We start from the raw sequence: 20,954 nt of genomic DNA, 5'->3' as shown, positions 1-20,954 counted from the left end.
AGCACCTCCAAGTCTGAGGCCATGGTTCTCAGCCAGAAAAGGGTGGAGTGCTCACTCCAGGTCACGGACAAGTTGCTAAGTTACTGATATTGTTACACTACTGATATTATTACTCCTGCTCTGCCTGCAGCCCCTAATTCTTCAAATGAAGATTGTGAAAAAAAAAACATAAACATAAAGGTAAAAAACACTAACATAAAGGTAAATAGTGAAGGAGGAGCCAAGATGCTAATTTTCAAATGTTTATTTCATGCTAGCGTTGAAATCATGGTTCAGACTGAGGCAATAATTTCAGGGAGAGCCAAGGCCAACATAACAAACAAAACATTCCTGATATGAAAATAAAAGAAATTGACCTAACTCCAAAGAAAACAATAAAAAAAAAGAAAAAAACTATACAACCTATCCGGTTGTTCAGTCTGACGTCACTAGCCGTGTCTGGGTCTAAAACTCCGCTGCAGGTCCATATATCAAACGATCACTATGGCATTACTGAGAGTTGAAAAACTGTCTAAAGTCTTTCATCTTTAATAAAATGATCAGCGTTCTGCTCTACCAGGTGTAACAATTGAGTTTAACATCCAGGCATCCATGAAAACGGAATTTATGACATTTAACGGAGTTAGAAGTTAGCAGGGAGTTAGCTCGCTAGCTTCTATCTAAATACAATATAGCATGTCCTGACTGCGGGGTTTTGGAAACAAATTAAAACGTACAGCTCTGTTATCACTTCCAGCATAAATGAAGACAGAAAACTAAACAGCAGTGACGTTTGTAGGGTTACTGAAGTTGGGCTAGCTGGTATATAATGATGTGCTACGTGACCGCTAGCGACACAGCTATGTTAGCATAATATAAACAAGCTAACTTTTTTTCCACTCGATAAAAGTTACCGTGAGTGTTCTCGGTGGTCAGGAACAAATGTAATCGCATGGCAGGATGCTGTAAAAGGACCAAACTTCAGCCAGGAGAACAACTGAGATAATCCATCCACAATACGAGGTTAGTCATTCATATACTGCTGCATGGGCTCTGGGCTGTAGTTACATCCTAAGGTTTTAAAAACTGAGCTTAAATAAATGGTTAGCGATAATAAAAGCCGAGGGAGGTCAACAGTGATCACTGACTGTTTTAGGAGCTTTTTGAGATCAAATAGAAGAAAATACATAACATTAAACATGTTAACAACACAAAAGCCATATTAAACGCAGACTACTTTAGACCCGGAAGTAGGATTCGTCGCGTCATCACTGAACAACCGGATAACCATAACCTACCTAACAACCAGTATTGGGGAGTAACGGAATACATGTACCGCCGTTACGTATTTAAAATACAAAATATGAGTAACTGTATTCCGTTACAGTTACCGTTTAAAAAGGTGGTATTTAGAATACAGTTACTTTGTTGAAATAAATGGATTACACTGCGGTACTTTCCTGTTTCATTTTGTCGCGGGTCAGGACTGTTTGGGTTTTGTTTGACAGCTACGTTCTGTTGTTCCAGGCGGCAGCGTTACGGTTGCCATGGTTACAGGGCGACGCTCTCTCTCTCTCTGCGACTGTGTGTTTCCTGGGTGAGAGAGCGCTTTTTCGTTGTTGTTGTTGTTGTTGTGCTAAGCTAACAGGCAGAATGCTACCAGCATAGCTCTAAAGAATGTAGCATCATGGGCAGTGTAGTCCGTGTTGCAGGGAGAATGGACTGCCATACACGTTATGGGTCTGTGAGCGCGAGAAGGGAGAAAAAGGGGAGTGGAAAGGTACGAGTTGTCATCGAGGAAAAACGGGAGCTGGAAGCATGTAAATATAATAATAACCACTGCAGCCAAGAAGAGTGCCTGACGAGCCCAGTTGTAAGTAAGCTATTAAGACTCGACTGTACACCGTGTTCGTGTTTTCCTCCGAAAACAATAAGTTCCGTTGGAGCAGCCTTTCAACGCCTCTCTCTGTCTCTCGCCAGAAAAGTTGACCCACACAACAAAGTAAAGCTATTTTTCGGCTACGAGCCGACAGGGACCCCGCCGTATTAGTCAGAGGTCCCTTTACTACAGTTCGGAGTCGCGGACCTTCAGTAATAGTAATAAATCACACAGCAATAGTACATTCACGTTGTTGTAAAAAGCATGATAATCTATTAAGTAATCCAAAGTATTCAGAATACGTTACTGTCATTGAGTAACGTAACGGAATACGTTACAGAATACATTTTAGGGCATGTATTCTGTATTCTGTAATGGAATACATTTTAAAAGTAACCTTCCCAACACTGCTAACAACACATAAACAGGAGAAAACAGGGTGTCAAAATAAAAGGCAGCTCTCCCCTACAGGCAGTCTGAAAATGAAAACATAAAAATGCAGATACAAGTCACAAAGGCATGCAATCAAAATGGCCAGAGGGCCCAAAAACACAGTTCCACAGGTCTTAAGTAGCTCTCTGCTGATTGACAATTAGCTGGATATCTGTGAGTAGCATCCAATCAGGACAGAGGAGATGGAGCCAAGACATAACATAAGGAGTTAGTTGAAAGAAGAAAACCAACATCCTCCTGGGGGATGTAACAAGTTTTAAGACCAAATGGTGGAGAGTCCCAGATATTTAAACCTTAGTGGGAGTTACCCCTTAATAGGGTCTTTGACCCACTATTAAAATCATGTGTTTCATCACATGAGCCAAGGTGTCAAAAAGGGGTGTGGGTCATTATTAGCAGAGGTTTCGGGTGAAACCATTGTGAGTCCTTGCCTCAACCTATCATGTGACCTTTTGAGGTCACCTGACGCAAGATGTGAGTGGGGGTTAAAGAACCTGAGAAGGGATCTCAAAACAACATTGTAACTGATAGACAGCTGATGTTGTATGGCACCTCCTCTGTTCAAGTATGGTCGATCACAGTGGACATAGATGGCTTCTGTCAGTCCTCTTTCAAACCATCTTCCTTCTCTGTCCAAAATGTTAACATTGGCATTCTTGAAAGAGTGACCATTATCCTTTAGATGCAGTTGTACAGCTGAGTCTTCTCCTGTCGACGTGGCTCTTCTATGTTGTGCCATGCATTTATAGAGTGGATGTTTGGTTTCTCCAAATGTAGAGGTGTGAGCACTTCTCGCTCCACTGCACAAATGAATTTTTGTGCCACTGTCTGTACCCAGGGGATGCTATACTTTGCATATATGAACTTCCAAAGATCCACAAAGGATTAGTTCCACTCAGCCCCATTGTTAGCAGTATAAACAGCCACCTACAACGTTTCCAAGTACCTCGCCACCATTCTAGCTCCCCATGTGGGGAATATACCTCAGCACATCAAAAACTCTACTGACTGATGAATCGTCATGTGAGCTTGTGAAACGTAATTGCCTTCCACATTGCGTCTTTGAGGTAGTGCTAAATGAAAATAAAGCAAATTGAATCTTCTCTGAAGGATGACTGGTCTTTAGAAATAGGATTTTCCCCCAGATGAGCTAGAGGAGGAGGAAGTGACTGGGACGCGGGAGGTCTAGGCATCTGGGATGTTGAGGTTGTTGATCCAACAACCCAGATGTGAAGGAAGTGGCAGAAAATGGATGGATAGATGCAGTGAGTGCAGAATTTCTATTTCTAATGGATTTCCACACTGTGAAAATATATACGTATCATATATTCAAGTAAAATACCTCATAGTACACTTTTGTCACACCGTATGTTTAATTGCATCATTATTTTTATTCAGTTCATGCTGTTATGACCAACATTACCACAAACACAACAACATTCCTGACAAATAATTCTTTCACAAAAGCTCATGTACAAGTAAGAATGTATTGTAGACTACATGTTGCTAAATAAACACACAATATTCTTTTTATGTTATTTGCTGTATGTATTATGTGATTGTAGAGTAATTGAGAAACAATAATTATTATAATCTAGTGCATTTTGTAGAGTACAGACCCATGATCTACATCACTTGAAGTTCTTCAGAGGCCTGGTAATGAACTAATCATTTGATTCAGGTGTGTTGACCTAGGGTGACTCAGCCCTCGAGGCCTGGAGGGTTTAAAAGATAAAATGAAATCTGACGGATGGATAGCGATAGGAAGGTTGTTCCACAGATTCGGTGCAACCAGGGCAAAAGCACGGTCACCCCTAGATTTAAGTCTAGAGCTAGGCTGAGCCACGAGTAATTGGGCTGAAGACCTGATGGCTAAGAAGATCGGCAAGATAACGAGGGGCTAAATTATTTATAATTTTAAAGGTGAGCAATAATATTTTAAATTCAATGCGATATTTTATGGGTAACCAATGCAAATCAATAAGAACAGGGGTGATAGAGGCATGCTTTCTAGTGCCAGTCAGGAGGCGAGCCGCAGCATTCTGGACAAGCTGAAGTCTGTGAAGGAGAGCAGATTGAAGACCAAAGTAGAGAGAATTACAGTAATCCAATCTAGAAGTCACAAAAGCATGAATGAGCTTTACAAGATCTTTATGAGGGACATAGTGCTTAGCCTTAGCAATAAGGCGCAATATCCTATGTTTGGGCTGCTTTGTTAATCAAACTCTATACGTGTGCCATTGATGTTAACAGAAGTGTTCCTTAAAGCCTCAGACAGCTGTAAATATGTAAATTATTTTTATTATTATTTATAACCTTGATTCTGAATTGTGTACTAAATTAGAAAAAAATAAATCACCTTCCAGGGATAGATTTTGCTTCCAGATCCCCACTTAAAGGCAGTTGAACTGCATTCCAGCAGGTTTAAAGAAACAGCGCAAAGCCAGCAGAATAAAATGTGAAGCCATAATGCCGATAAGCAGGAGACAGAACCCAGAACGCGTCAATGTGCTTATATGTCAGCGCATCATGGGCGATGGTTTTATGAAAATTCACCTGTAAATCATATGTCCTCCTTCTCCTGACCGCCCACCCTGACACATTCGGAAGAGCAAGTCATAAGCAAAACCAAAAATGTACATATAGATACGGATATGAAAGTTTTAAAATTATTATATGAAACATTTTCAATCATCTTGGAACATTTTAAAATTCAGATTATTATATGTGAAAATTCCATAACACACTTTTATTGACCTCAACAGTTTTCATGTAGTTAAACTATTGCATTTTATCAACATGTAACTAGAAGTAAAGGTGGACTTTGCATATTTCGTGTGTGTGTGTGTGTGTGTGTGTGTGTGTGCGTGTGCGCGCGCCGTGTTGGTGGTATTCATCTTTCCGGAGAATTTTCCAGACATTTGTTTGTGGTTTAAAATTTGTTTCTCTTTGGCATCCATCATCACATAAGCACTTATGCCTTCCCACCTGCTTACTGAGATCAAAACCTTACCTGTTGATGTTGTTTTTGCTTTTGCTAACTTTAGCCATTTTTGTGGAAATTTATACTTATTTTTTTTTCTGTTGTTGATGCCATTTTTAACCAAAGAAATGCATTAATAACTGGTCGCGCTAATATGGGTGATGTTGATAATAACCATTATATTAAGATCTTTTTTCATACATATCACTTTACCTCCCTATTGGCTTCAGATGTTGTTTTGTTTTGCTTTTTGTTTTGCATGCAATGTTGCTCATCCAGCAGCCGAGTGTGAAGCAGCGGGAATGAGGATCAGCACCTCCAAATCTGAGGCCATGGTTCTCAGCCGGAAAAGGGTGGAGTGCCCACTCCGGGTCGGGGATGAGTTCCTGCCCCAAGTGGAGGAGTTCAAGTATCTCGGGGTCTTGTTCGCGAGTGATGGGAGAAGGGAGCCGGAGATCGACAGACGGATTGGGGCTGCAGCTGCAGTAATGCAGACGCTGCACCGGTCCGTCGTGGTGAAGAGGGAGCTGAGTGTAAAAGCGAAGCTCTCAATGTACCGGTCGATCTACGTCCCTACCCTCACCTATGGCCACGAGCTGTGGGTAGTGACCGAAAGAACGAGATCGCGGATACAAGCGGCAGAAATGAGCTTCCTCCGAAGGGTGGCTGGCCTCTCCCTTAGAGATAGGGTGAGAAGTTCAGCCATCCGGGAGGGGCTCAGAGTAGAGCAGCTGCTGCTCCACATCGAAGGGAGCCAGCTGAGGTGGTTCGGGCATCTGACAAGGATGCCCCCTGGGCGCCTCCTGGGTGAGGTGTTCCAGGCATGTCCCACCGGGAGGAGGCCCCGGGGCAGACCCAGGACACGCTGGAGAGATTATATCTCTCGGCTGGCCTGGGAACGCCTTGGTGTTCCCCCGGATAAGCTGGAGGAGGTGGCTGGGGAGAGGGAGGTCTGGGCCTCTTTGCTTAGGCTGCTGCCCCCGCGACCCGGCCTCGGATAAAGCAGATGAAGATGGATGGATGTTGCTCATCCACAAAAGTCAACCGACATAATAGCCCCCACTATAGCTGCAGAATCCTGCAGTGGACATACAACTCAGCCTTCAGTTTAAAAAGTTTTAGCTCATTTTTTTAGGTTTAGAAAAAAATGTATATAATATATTTGAATTATAAACTCACGCCATGATTTCATTTTTGATGTGCCATGATTTCCCAGACTACCTCAGTACAAATTAATGCGAACCACTAGTGTGTTCTCGTTTAAATGACACATTGTGCTGTACTTACGTTTGTGCTGAATGTAGACTGCAAGTTTTTTTCTTCTATATTTCAAAGTCAAATATCGCACAATGAAGTTCATACTCATACTCCATTTAATTTCACAACTTTCAAGTACAAATACAACAAAGAAAAAAAACCTGTCAGTTATACAACATGAAATCTGCTGTTAAAAGATTAAAAGCAAATTATAGTCAGTGATTCAATAAGGCTCCAATAAGGCGCACGGGATTATAAGGCGCACTGTTGATGAACGGGTCTGTTTTCATACATAGGGCACACGGGATTATAAGGCACATTAAGCGAAACAAAACAGTCAGATAAGTTAAACTTTACTCAACTCATTCTTCTTGCTTCCTCCACCTCCGTGCCATTGTTTGATTAATGATGAATGCACCTTATAGTGCGGAAAATACGGTATATTAAAATAACACAGCTCACAGTTACCTACTTTTAGCTACAATTTTGTGACTAACATTATTCCAAGCAAAACAATAATCCTGAAAAATAATAAAATTTCAACTACAAGACTGTATGTTCATTAATAAGCACAAAGCACTCTTTCTGTGTTATGTTTATACCTCACATTTTCGAGTAACTCAGAAACAATGCATCATATAATCTAATGCGATGGTACAATTTATAATATGCTAAGATATGGTGTATATATAACAATCATTGTCTGTGATGAAAGAAAATAAATGTAAGTTTTTCAGATTCTTTGATTTACTTTATAAACAGTTTAACTGTCTATTGTCCTTCCTGTGCTTTTGGCTGTGGCTCCTCTTCTGTTTGAGTTGGTGGGACGCCCTCTAAGAAGGTACAGAAGTACTTTGGTGTGTTTAAGTCAGGTTTCCTTAACAGCAAGTAGCATTTTGGAAAGTAGTAGGCTGCCAGCAGTCCAAAGTTGCTTGCTAGGCTGAAATAAACATGGACAACTGACCTGTTCTTGTTAGCTGAACTATTGTTTCCTATGTAGATTGGAATAAAGATCACCCAAATGACACAGTAGGTCAGGGTGGAAAAGGTGATGTCTCTGGCTAAGTTATACTGATGAAGAGGCTTCACTGCCATGAAGGTGCACATGAAGGATGCAAGGGCCATTACACCATTGAAACCCTGCATTAAGGCAAATCCAATCAAAGGTGAAACAGGACACGATAGGAATGATTCTACAAAGTCTATTGTCATATTTGCCACATATCCAGACAATGAAGGTCCTTCTTGAACAAACCAGCCACAGAAACCAGCCTGCACAGCGCAGCAGATCAGCACAAACAGCCAGCTCACAGGGCCTCTTAACAAATGCAGGTGAGAGGCAGCCATCTCTGGGAACTCTGTCTCATAGAGTATCTGTTTGAAAGGTAAGGTTACCATCTTGATTATAATGTATACTTTTTATTTTATCCTACAATATCCTTAAGTTTGGCATCAATACATATAATTCCCATTTAAAAAGCTTCTGAAATTTCTAGAGAAATTTAAACTAGAAAACCTGTCAAGCTGCAATTTACATTTATCTGTCCAAGCAGGTATGTGAGCTGATAGAGAGACTATGACAAAACAAATTGAAATCTGGAATACAGACACATTACACAAAAAAACTGAATATATTATAACAGAGGTTCTGGGCCAGCATCCAAAATCAAATGTTGCAAATAAAGTACAATTTCTTAAGTGTGGATCCTTCTTTCAGAAACAAAGACAAAATTTGATGTGATTTTGGGGTAAATTTCTTGAAATTGTATATATAGAAAAGACAATTCATGTTTTTTTTCTATTAATGTCAGTATATTATAAATATTAATAGTACCTGGACAGACACAAACTCAGCTCAAGTATGATTTTGCTGTAATACCAATCTGACCCATCAAGTAAGAGTTTATGAGGCTTCATATTTTCACCACCTTCACTACCTCTATGTCTTGCATCTTCGCTTTTTTACCCACCTGCATCTAATTCACACACATATATTCTGATTGTTTCTGTAGACATTTACTTAAAAAACATTGTAAAACCTCTTGTAGACAAACAAACAAAAAAAGCTATCTGGACTCCATGGATAATTTTTAGATCAATCTCCAAGCTTTCTTTTCTTTAATTTTTTTTTTTTTTTTTTTTTAGAAAAGCTTAATCCTAAACAAACCTAATGACATTCACATGCTCAACACACTCTATGACTGTATCCAATATATTAAATCATGGATGTCCCACAACTTCCTTAAGCTAAATAGAGACTGAAGTAGTCATTGCTAACCATTGCACAATAAACACCGATCAGGCAAAACATTATGACTACTAACAGGTTCTGATAGAAAAGTGTCAGAATACACAGTGCTTCACAATTTTTTGCATCTGGGCCTGCAGCTGCAGATCAGTCAGGGTAAACTTGCTGAGCTCTGTCCACTGCTGAAAGCACCAACAATGGGCACATGAACTGGACCATGGAGCAATAGGAAAAGGTGGTGTGGTCTGAATAATATTTTCTTTTACATCTTGTGGATGCCCAGGACCATGTGTGTTACTTACATGGGTATCATCTGGCACCAGGATACACTATGGGAAAAAAAGCAGCCCGGTGGAGACAAGGCAATGTTCTGCTGGTCCCGTCATCCATGTGGATGTTACGTTGACACCTAGCTAAATATTGCTGCAGACCATATACATGGAAGCAATATTCCAAGATGACTGTGGCCTCTTTCAGCAGGATAGCGCATACTGCCACAAAGCAAATGTGGTTCAGGAGTGGCTTGAGAAGTCTCAATCTAAGTGAGTTCGAAGGAAATGTTGCTAACATCTTGGTGCTAGATACCACTGCTCTAGTGGAGTTCATGCCGCCATGGGTTAACCCTGCTTTGGCAGTACAGTGGTCCCTCGTCATAACGCAGTTCACCTCTCCTGGCCTCGCTGTTTCGCTGATTTTTTAAAATAATAAATAATAGTGGATTGCATTTATTCTCTGGCAGCTGCTCTATTCCCATGTTCTGGACCTGAAAACAGGCTTTGATCTTTCTTTTCTTTCTATAATATTGGACTTATTTTTCTAGGAAGGTTTGAACTTTGAGAGTGTGAAAAGTGTGAAAAGGGTCATGCCTGTCTGAGAAAGTGTATTAGGTGTGTAGTGAGGGGTTTAACGGCCTTAAAACATCTATAATAATTGTAAAAAATAAAGCTGGCTACTTTCATTTCACCTATCGCGGATTATTTGTAGAACGTAACTCCCGCGATAAACGAGGGACCACTGTAAAAGGAGGACCAACATGATAGTGGGCAGGTGTCCATATTGTTATGCCTGATCATTGTATAATGTCTATAAGTGATATTTTTGTAGGTTCTAAGTAATTATTAGAATAACACAATTTCTTAATACAAACAGAAACATTACACACTTTTAATCTGCTTTACAATCTGTTAAGGTTCAAATATTGATCCACAAATCCCAGCTGGGAAATTTCAATTTTTTTTCTCTCACTAAAGCTGATTCTGTAGTTTCTCTACACTGCCATCGGGAGGCGGCATTTCACCAGTCTTAACTCACCTGTAGTGAGAATAAAAGGATAATGGAGAGGGTGAGCGTCTGGAAAATGGAGGTGAAAGGCAGCTGAAGACGACACACCACATCCCCTGGCGCCCCCAGGAAAAGCAGCAGACTGAGACATGCTCCCATCAGGCCGAACACAGCCACAAAACTCAAGGGACCCCCCGAGGCCATTACCAGGGGGGTTCCTCGTTGCATCAGGAACAAGACACCCACTGACCCCTGACATATCAGCAGGAGCGCACCAACTAGCATCATTATCACAGCATCCTGGCTGTGCCACTCAAAAAACTTAAAGATGGGGTCAGTGCAGTTTGTGCTGCGATGCTGGGACCACTGACGGTTGGGACACTTAGTACACTGGGTGTCGTCTGTGAGTGAGAAAGCACAAAAATATGGCTTGATTAAAAAATATGCTATTTCATAATAATCAGATTAACTCAATACCGTATTTTATGTATGATTTACTGAATCTGTAAACATCAAATGTATGGTGTATTGCAAAGAAGCAGTTAAAAAGATCAATATCATCTGTGTTTTAAATCTATAGTTATCATTAGTTAATGTTTTAGATTAGGTTTTTACAGGGGCTTTGTGTGGAATTATCTCTTGGTTGCATATTGTGACTCTTTGAAGCTACAACTACCACAATATTAAAACTAGCTGTATGTTATTCTATGAACTAGAGATGCTAGACCATAGAATTTTATTAAGGAGGGGAAAGGCTCTTTTTACATCACCTGGTTTTATGTCATATAAAATTACCTGCTAGCTTAAAAAAATAAAAAAATATACATATATAAAATTCCCCTCTCGCCCTTACGAGCGGTCTGTATTCTTCAAGCTCATCTACCAGAGGCCTGGGAGTTTGAGGGTCCTGTGCAGTATGTTAGCTGTTCCTAGGACTGTGCTCTTCTAGGCAGAGATCTTGGATGTTGTTCCTGGGATCTGCTGGAGCCACTCGCCTAGCTTGAGGGTCACTGCACCAAGTAGTCCAATTACCACTGGGACCACTGTTATCTTAACCCTCCACATTTTCTTCAGCTCTTCTCTGAGCCCTTGGTACTTCTCCAGCTTCTTGTGTTCCTTCTTCCTGATGTTGCGGTCATTCGGTATCGCTACGTTGATCACTAGGGCCATCTTCTTCCGCTTGTCTACCACCACTATGTCCGGTTGGTTAGCCACCACCATTTTGTCCGTCTGTATCTGGAAGTCCTACAGCATCTTAGCTCGGTCATTCTCCACCAACCTAGGAGGCGTCTCCCATTTTGACCTTGAGACTTCCAGGCCGTACTCGGCACAGATGTTTCTGTATACTATGCCAGCCACTTGGTTATGGTGTTTCATGTATGCCCTGCCCACTAGCATCTTGCACCTTGCTGTTATTTGCTGGATTGTCTCAAGGGCATTTTACACAGCCTTCACCTGGGCAGCCCATATCACGATAAGTCAGCTTTTATGGATCTTGTACTTAGAGATTGCTCCTGGGCTGCCATGATTACATGATTAGTGCCTCTGTGCTGTCTTTCAGTCCAGCTTTGTCAAGCCACTGGTAGAATACACACACACACACACACACACACACACACACACACACACACACACACACACACACACACATATATATATAACACATAAATCCTTTTTTATTCTCTTGACAAGGATGCAAATAAGCAAATAAGGACACATATCTCAGATAAGAGTGGCCGAACACATTACCCTTATTTGCCTGGTAGGTGCCTGCCAAACAGTCAATACAGTCAAAGCAGCAGGAATGGAAGCCTTTGACTCTGTGGACCTGGCCTTTACCACAATTTGCTGAACAAGTGGATGTAGGAACCTGCAAAAGTTGTTTAAAAAAAAGGAAAGGAAAAAGAGAGAACAAAAAAACACAGTATCTCAAATTCCATGATGATTGGGATAAACTGGATGACAAATCTTTTACATAATATAACTTACTATAAAAGACTTTGACAGACTGGGTCAGCTAAACCCCAGAACCCTTAATTAAATATCAGAAGAAATTGAGTGGACGCAGATGTAAATATTTAAGTACCCATTCTATTATAGCTTGCTAATAAGGATGTAATAATAAATAACAGAGATAATAATAAGATGGGAAAAGGAAGGTAATAATATAGAAATAGGAAGTTATTTAATTAGCATAATATACAATTAACAAATAATATGGATTATCACTATTACAATGACATGTAGAGAAATATTACACTGAAATATATGGAATAATACATTGATTAAAAAAATACTACAACCTGCTAGCAATAAAATACTAACACTTGTGCATTATTATTATTATTATTATTATTATTTTACATATGTGTAATAATGAAAACTCAGGGCTGCAAAATAAAAATGGCTTCTTTCTTTATAATTCTGTCTTTATAATCTATTAAAGCAAACTTCACCATGATAATTACCTTGAAGACTTCTTCATTATTGTGGATGATTTTAACATCCATGTTGATGCAAAAAATGACAGCCTCAACATGGCATTTGATCTGTTATTGGACTCAACTAGCTTCTCTCAAAATATTTATAAGATAAAATCCATAAAACTAGAACATCTTACTCTTCAGCCCTGTAGCCAGGCTGACAAAAATTCAGAGCTCTGTTGAGTCAGCCAGTCTGCATCACTACAGGCGCAGCACCAATTCGCCTGTTGATCTCCCACTTCATTCTCCCCTAACGCTTAAACAAGGCCCCAAGATACTTAAAGTCTTCCACTTGGGGTATGAACTCTTTCCTGAGCCGGAGTGGGTATGCCACCTTTTTCTGGCTTCACACTCCACTGCAAACTGCTCCAGAGTGAGCTAGAGGCAGTCACCTGATGAAGCCAACAGAGTCAGAACACCTGCAAAAAGCAGACATGAGATTCTCACACCATCCAAGTGGAAGTCTTCCGCCACTTGGCTACGCCTGGAAATTCTATCCATAAAAATTATGAACAGAATCGGTAATAAAGGGCAGCCCTGAATTCCACCAGGGCTGCCCCCTGGAAATGAGTCCAACTTATTTCCAGCTATGTGGACCAAGTTCTTGCAATGGTTGTATAAAGCACTCGTAGCAGTGGCCCAGACACCCCTTACTCCTGAACCACCTCCCACAGGACACTGCGAGGGACAGGGTTGAATGCCTATTCCAAGTCCACAAAAGACACTGGTTGGGCAAACTCACATGATCCCACGAGTATCTTCAAAAGACTAAAGTGCCGGTCGAGTGTTCCACAACCGGGACGAAAACCACATTGTTCCTCCTGTATCCAAGCTTGAACTAACAGATGGCAGCACCCTGGCATAGATTTGGCCAGGGAGGCTGAGGAGTGTGATCCCCCTATAGTTGAAGCACAGCCCCCCCGGTCCCCTTTATCAAAAATGGGAACCACCATCCCAGTCTGCCGATCCAAAGGTACCGCCCCTGATCTCAATGCAACATTGTATTTCACAATTACACTGACAGCTGCTCTTTGCTAATTCTCTTGAACAGGGGGATCAGGTGTGGAAGAGGAACGCTTTCTTAGATCATGACGCATATGGTTCTCCTACATTTGATATTTGCATCTCTATTTGATACATCAGCATTCTGTTACAAGAGAATGCTGATGTGCTCTTGTTTGACTATAGTTTTTGTTCATGTTTGAGGAGAAACACATTAGGACAACTGTAAATCTGACACTTAGACTTATGCCTATAGTTCTGTGGTTAATCATATATTTTCATTATGGAAAAAATAACAGTTGTGGTGTGAGGGTGTGAAAACCGAGACAGACCTACAACATCCAGAGCGTAGAGGAACTTAGGGCAAAACTCGTCCACCAGGTCTGCCCAGCATCCTCCCTTGCCACCTGATCAAACTCACCACATTGAAAATTAATGGGTAATAACTTGCTATTTCCAGATTGTTCTCTTCTGTTTTCACCGCAATATTACTGAGCTGTGATATAATGTGCAACCAATATTTTACCTAATTACAAATGTTACCTCTGCTGTATGCCATTCAAAGTGGTTCTTGGAGATGTGCAGTTCTTGCTCAGAATATTCTCCCACAGTTCTGATATCCACTTGAGATGAGTTTGTCCAGACCCACTGAATGACATCGTATCCTATGTTCGGGTTGCCATATTGGTCGAATTCCAGATGTGTGCTATTTATGTTAATAGAAGTCTTCCTTAAAGCTTCCAACAGCTGCAAAATGAAATGGTTGTTGGTATTATTGATAAGTTTGATTCTAAATTGTGTACAGTGGTCTTTATAATAGAAAAAAATGAAATCACCTTCCAGGGATAGATTTTGCTTCTAGATCCCCACTGACAGGCAGTTAAATTGCACTCCAGCAGGTTATGCAGTGCCTGTGCTACACTATAGACAGCGGCATACACACTGAAAGCTGACGTCTGCACTGCAGGTGCTTCTACCAGGGTAATATTATCTGGTGACAAGTTCCAGCATTGTGGGCAGGGATTGTTAGTATTGTAAAGATTTGTGGCTGGAGTGGATGTCTTTATCCTCTCTTCACTGAGTTTCTTGAAAAGCTCCATTGCATAATCGGTGAACAGTCCGAGGGTGTCTGTTTTGTCAATGAATGCAATGATTGTACCAACTGTTTCAATGTCAGGCAGAGAAGTCACTTGAGCATCGATGGCCCAGCTTGTGGTGCCAATCCATACAGCTGTTAAATTACTCCTGATAACCTGGAATAAATTGGATTTGTTTACCAGTACTGAACAAACACTAATAGAAATGAATAGAAATGAATACATTTCTAAGTTACTTTAAATCTCTGTTTCACCAACCTCTTTAAAAAAGATTTCACTTTGCTCTGGGAGAGAAAACACCACTACCACTCTGACATTGGTCATTTGGATATTGTGAATGATGGTTTTGACCATTGGCACAGGGTCAGTGTACACTGGAATCAGACCCTGATAGGCCACACAGATAGATGTGTTGTCTGCAAATTTGGTGAACATCTGCACACCTTCTTGCCCGTACTCCTCGTCACTGCCCACAATTGCCACCCAGTTCCAGCCAAATTCCTCTATTAGCTTTATTATGACATCCACTTGCCATTTGTCACTGGGTACCGTACGAAAGAATGACGGGTAGGAAACATCATCACTGAATTTGTCACTGGTGGCCCCATAGCTAATCTGGTGTGAAAATTAAAAACAAAGTGTTAGTTACCTTTGCTTATTGTTGACACATAAGACTTGATATATTTTTATCAATTAAAAAATGACAATAATATTAATTATAGACTGATTTTGTTTTTTATGACACATGTGACATAACCATACGGATCAAGATTTCGATTACTGCACATTATTTAATGCATGCATTGCATGCACTCTCAAATATGTGCAGCAAGAGAAAATGTCCTGCAAATTATAAAAAAAAAAGTGTATTCAAACCTGTGGCATCAGAAAGAATCCCAGGAGTTTTCCAATGAATGACACCATTTTTGAGGTATAAGGACCAATCACTGCAGCTACGCTGGTCTCATAGGTGGTGTAATTACACCGCACAGATAGTTCTTTGCTGGATTTTTCAGTGAGGAAGGACAGAGTGGGCTTTAAAATAATGGCCGACTGGCTGCATGTGTCATAGATTTCATAACCTAACTTGATGCCAGGGAGGAGAGTCTGGTTTCCATTGATTTCATCCACTGCGTATTTCATGGCTATTGCAAGTCCCAGTCCAAGATCATTTACTCTGTTGAGTCCCAAGTAGAAAAAAATAAAAAACTTTTTTAGTCAGGGTCAGTATACACAGTGATTTAGAATCTGAAATGTTAGATATAAAAATATATATATTAGATTAAAAAACTTGATATAATGAGTATAAGGAAATGTGAAATTAATGCGATAGAGGTGGGAGATCATGTTATAAGAACAATAACAGTAGAATTGTGATCTTTGGAACAATTAAAATGAAGAAAAAATATCTATTATAGGAGGCAGCAAATGCATTGATGAGACGTAATATTATATCCAGTCGGAAGTAACTTAATAAAGTACAGAAGGAAATAAATGCAAAATATTAGTTATACAATACAACAATTTTTGGTTAAAACATAGTCAAAAGGAGTGTGCTGTTCTCTGTAACGTACGAGGGGAAATTATTACACTAACAAAACATACGTTGTAGATAATATCAAATACTTGAATGAAAAGAAAATAATTTGGATTTAAAAAGTATATAAATACAATTAATCTATTGCATATAATGCACAACTAACAAAACTCATAACTGAGGAAGCACAAGGATTGTGGGAAATGATGGATACGGTAATGAATGTTTTTACAACACCTTTAAGTTAATTTATGTCCAGACATTTAAGTTGATTTTTCGGAAAGAAGAATGCTTGACATGAAATTATTATTATGTTTGTCATACCAAAGCAAGACAAGGACCATATTGAGTGCAGTACTTATTTCTATTTCTTATTTACTTAACACAAATAAGAACAGCAATCATAGCAGACATTTAAAAAAAAAAATAACCCCACATTTATAAAATTATATACCGTGATACTAGTTTTGATCATTAAGTACCTGTGCTGTTTATAAGTCTGGGGAAACCTGCAGTCAGATAATGAAACATTCTCCCATGCAAAACATTTTGAACTGAATCCTAATGTATCATCACCCAATGTAATGCATCCAGGTATTTCCTTACTTGGATTATTGAGCATACATAAAGACAAAACTTCACCAGTATTAATGAATAAGTTGAAAAACATAGCACTTTGCTACTGTTTTTTAAATAATTAATTTATAACCATGACAATTTAAGAAGAGAAAATATATTTCAATGGAAATGCACTCAAAAGTAATACATAAATAAAGCTGAGAAGAAAATTCCATTCAAGTGAAACACATTTGCTGACTTAAAACATGAAGAAGGATTTGTACATTTTATAACATAATGAATAAAGAAGCAATTCCACCCAGATTTATAACCAGATATCTTAGATATTGTCTTCTGATACTTTAATTCTTTAGCTAAAACAGGACTGGTAAGATTTTGGAAGATCTTCACTGAAATGGATTCCTTTGAAAATACTCCTACTTTTCCACTCCTGTTAAAAATAAAGATAGAATCTCAGTTTTTTAAAGAGTCCTTCATAACCATCCTTACCTGTCACAGGTTATCTGGTTTGGCTCTGTTATGTCACTGACGTTGCTGTTGAGGTCGTTAATGGGAAAGAGCCCACCAAGCATAATGTCCCCAGGTAAACTGAAGAGGTTGGCAGAAATGTTGCTGAACCATTCAGGAAAACTCTCACTAAAGCTCACTCTAAAGAAACAGCACAAAACCAGTAGAGGTAAACATAAAGCCATGATGCCAATAAGCAGGAGACTGAACCCAGAAAGTTTCAGTGCGCTTTCATGTCAGTGCATCATGTTTTTATGCAGACGGTTTCATGCAAATTCAGTCCTCATGTCCACCTTCTCCTGACCACCCAACCTGACACTTTAGAGCAAATGGTAAACAAAACAGAAAATTTACATGTGTGGTATGAACAGATATGAACTTTTTAAAATTATTGAATAAAACCTTTTTCATCATAATGAAAAGTCAAAAAACAAATGCAAACTCTGGTGTATGAAGATTGAATGGCACAGTCTCATTTAATGACCTTAATGGTTTTCACATAATTAGGACACTGCATTTAATTAACATGTACCTAGAGGTAAAGACTTTGCACATGTTATGCATGTTTGTGTGTATGCTGTGTCAGTTGTGTTCATCTTTCCGGAGAATTTTCCTAACATTTGTTTGTGGCTTGAAATTTGCTTCTCTTTGGTGTCTGCCATGAGATGAGCAATTCCTTTCCGCCTACTTACCCAGAGTAATCCTTGCATATCGAATGTTAGTTTTTGGAAGGTTTTCACTTCACTGACTTTATAACATAACTTTTGTGATAAATTATGCTTATTTTACCCTATTATTGATGCAATTCTGAGCCACTGAAGAGCATTAATAGGTGTTTGTCCTGAAATTGGTTGATAATAACCTTTATATTGAGATGTGTTTTCATGGAGCTTTGTACTCACCACACTATTGGCTTTGCATGTTTTTGCATCCAATGTTGCTAAAACCAACTGAAATATTAGCTCTCATGACATCTACATAATTCTGAAGTGCACATGTATTATCTACAGGTGGGTGAAAAGTTTAATACCCATGATTAGTATATGTAACGTCATGGTAATTTAATGTGTTCTTTAAATTGTTCTTGTGGAATAATTGCACAGCATACATGTTAATGACAAAGGAACTCAGTAAGGATCTAAGAAGGAGAATTATACATTTCCACAAATTAGGAAGGTCTCTTGGAGCCATTTCTAAACAAATGCAGATTTCAAAATTTATCAGTTCCACTTTGCCAAAGTCAGAAAGAAGGCTCAAACTGTCAGCCACAGATGGGAGGAAACTGGTTAGGGTATTAAGGAACAACCCAGGAACCACCAAGACTCAAGCCTGCCATGAACTAGAACTTGTTGGAACAGCAGCTTAACTGTCCACAGTGAAATGGGTTTTACAACACCATGGATGGTAAGGGTGCCAACCAAGAGGGAAACCTCTGCTCCAAAACTCACATCTTCATTCTCAAATGAAGTGTATACACATAGAAGCCAAATGCTTTCTGGAGAAAAGGTTTTTGGTCAGACGAGACAAAGATTAAGTTATTTAGTCACAATGTCAAGTTGTATTCTTGGAGGAGTAAAGGTGATACTTTACCTAAGAATACTCTGACAGCTGCTGGTGGTAGCATCATACTCTTGGGCTGCTTTGCTGACATTTGTATTGGTACATTGCAGAACATGTATGGAACAATGAAGAAGGAGGACCTCCTCAAATCAATAGCTAAATGGCTGAAACTTGGACACAGTTTAATGTTCCAACAGGAAAATGATCCCAAACACACATCAAAACTGGTTTTTGGAAAATATAAAGCCCTTGCCAGGAAACCAAGCATTTTAAATGAACTCAACTAATTCTGAGAGTGGTCAAATATCCAGGGAGATACAACAGCATCATCATGTATTGCCAAACAAACAAAAAAACAAAACAAAAAATTAATCAAAAGAGAGCAAAAACACTTGGCTTGCTACAGGTTTATCTTTTCTTGAACTATTCTCAAATATTAAGCCAGGAGTATCTGATTTTACTTCATGTACTCAGTTTCATCTGAAATGTTATAGAAAGCAGTTTTTTCTCTTTCTTTTGGTGTCAAGAAGTGCATGCATATTGTAAAACACTCATGATGATCAACAGCCAGTTTTCCACAATATGCCAGGGTCTTTCCATATTTAATAAGTCTGTTATCTTTATTTGTGCTTACAGTTCAGAATCACAAAATCTTCACATGGTGATAAGTTTGTCTTGGTAATAAAAAAAAAAACACAAGAAGTTTTTTTATGATTTGAGCAAGTGGTTAAATCGTTTTCTTATTTAAAATTAGAATTGCCAGTGATTCTACTAAGTTTTATATTTGCAAAGTCAATCATTGTATAACATTTGACCTTCTGGTTGAATGAATCTGGCCTGTAGTGTATCTGGATCCTGTAAGCCTTGTATTGGCCCTTTCAAATATTTTTACATTCATGAATTTTTCTTTTTTAAATACCACCACCCACCAACAAATAGCTTTAAATGCACATCATTGGGTCAATAATTATGATCCAGTAATTCCAGCAAATCCAGTTCTCCATAGTATTCTGAAAAGTGGGATTCTACGTAATGTGTTTACTTTAGGTACTTTGATTATACAACTAAAACAATATCAAGTTACTGTATGATTAAACATTTTACATCCGTAAAAAGCCCAGTGTGCAGCTCCACTTTTTGTGTACCAAATCTGTAGCAGATCACAGGTACAGACTCACCATCATGTCCAATTTTTTGTTTACAAATTGTAAATTAAAACCATTAAAATGTGATGGCCTACAAACATAAGAGGAGAAACATGAGTAAAAGAAAACCACATTAATCATTTCTAGGGTTTAAGTTGGAAACATTCAATATGCATCACTGTAAAACACATTAACCGACATACTATAGAGGAAGATCCTAAAGACAGAAATGAAATGGAGAGCGATTCATAGTAATCTTACTATAAGGAAGAGCTGCATTATTTAGTCCTGATTCTCTAGTTGACATTTGGAGCATGCAAGGGGGAAGTGGTTTCCAGTTTGCTCCACATAACTAAAGGCATTCTTACGAATCACATTTCACTGAGAAATACTCACAGCAACAGCAGAGAAAGTCAAGGTGCAAAGCAGCTGCTACAAACAGATTATGAAAATGTGTAGTTTTAACAGTCATCTCAATTTATTTCAATTGAATTACATTTTATTTATACAGTACCAAATCCCAACAATTATCTCAAGGTGCTTTATATTACAATATATATTTTGAGAGCATCTTGCCTCTGGCTGCTCTCTTTCCTTCCTGTAGGGAAAACCCACAGGAGTGTACCCTCACCTGTTCCTGCTGAATCACATGTTGGCACATCTGCATTTTATCAGATCAGATCATTTCCTGCACATGAAAGAACTGCTTCTCATTCGTTCTCGATCCATCACCAGATCGTTATAGTTATCAAAGCGGTAAGAGACTTTGAATGCTCAGATATGCCCCGCACTGATCCAGTCTGCTTTTGCTCAACCACAAAGACATACACTGCCTGTTGGAAATACTTCTCAGGTAAAAATCCTCTGAAAAGATGTTTACCTGTGACTGATCGGAAACTACAGTATAGAAATTTGCAAAATTTACTTTTGTTTAGCATTAAAACATGTTGAGCACACTTCTGCA

General features: G+C 39.2%; 1 protein-coding gene and 1 pseudogene across 1 annotated transcript; both read right to left on the bottom strand.

Moving 5' to 3' along the window:
* Positions 1 to 7,322: 7,322 nt before the first annotated feature.
* On the bottom strand, positions 7,323 to 17,470 carry LOC147330826 (taste receptor type 1 member 3-like). Its single transcript, XM_086294241.1, has 8 exons — positions 17,268 to 17,470; positions 15,539 to 15,839; positions 14,921 to 15,277; positions 14,402 to 14,818; positions 14,109 to 14,312; positions 11,830 to 11,950; positions 10,111 to 10,481; positions 7,323 to 7,925 (listed from the first exon to the last, which is right to left on the bottom strand). The coding sequence occupies exons 1-8, from the start codon at positions 17,468 to 17,470 to the stop codon at positions 7,323 to 7,325; spliced, it is 2,577 nt and encodes an 858-aa protein (XP_086150367.1).
* On the bottom strand, positions 10,777 to 11,606 carry LOC147330827 (uncharacterized; annotated as a pseudogene).
* Positions 17,471 to 20,954: the final 3,484 nt, after the last annotated feature.

This window comes from Aulonocara sp. 'chitande type north' Nkhata Bay, linkage group LG5 (assembly GCF_057382095.1).
Source record: "Aulonocara sp. 'chitande type north' Nkhata Bay isolate Kocher_YH1m ecotype deep benthic linkage group LG5, A_spYH_male_GT1.1, whole genome shotgun sequence".
Lineage (NCBI taxonomy): Eukaryota > Metazoa > Chordata > Actinopteri > Cichliformes > Cichlidae > Aulonocara > Aulonocara sp. 'chitande type north' Nkhata Bay.
Note: the sequence above shows the minus strand (reverse complement) of the source record. Positions and strands in the feature narration are given on the sequence as shown.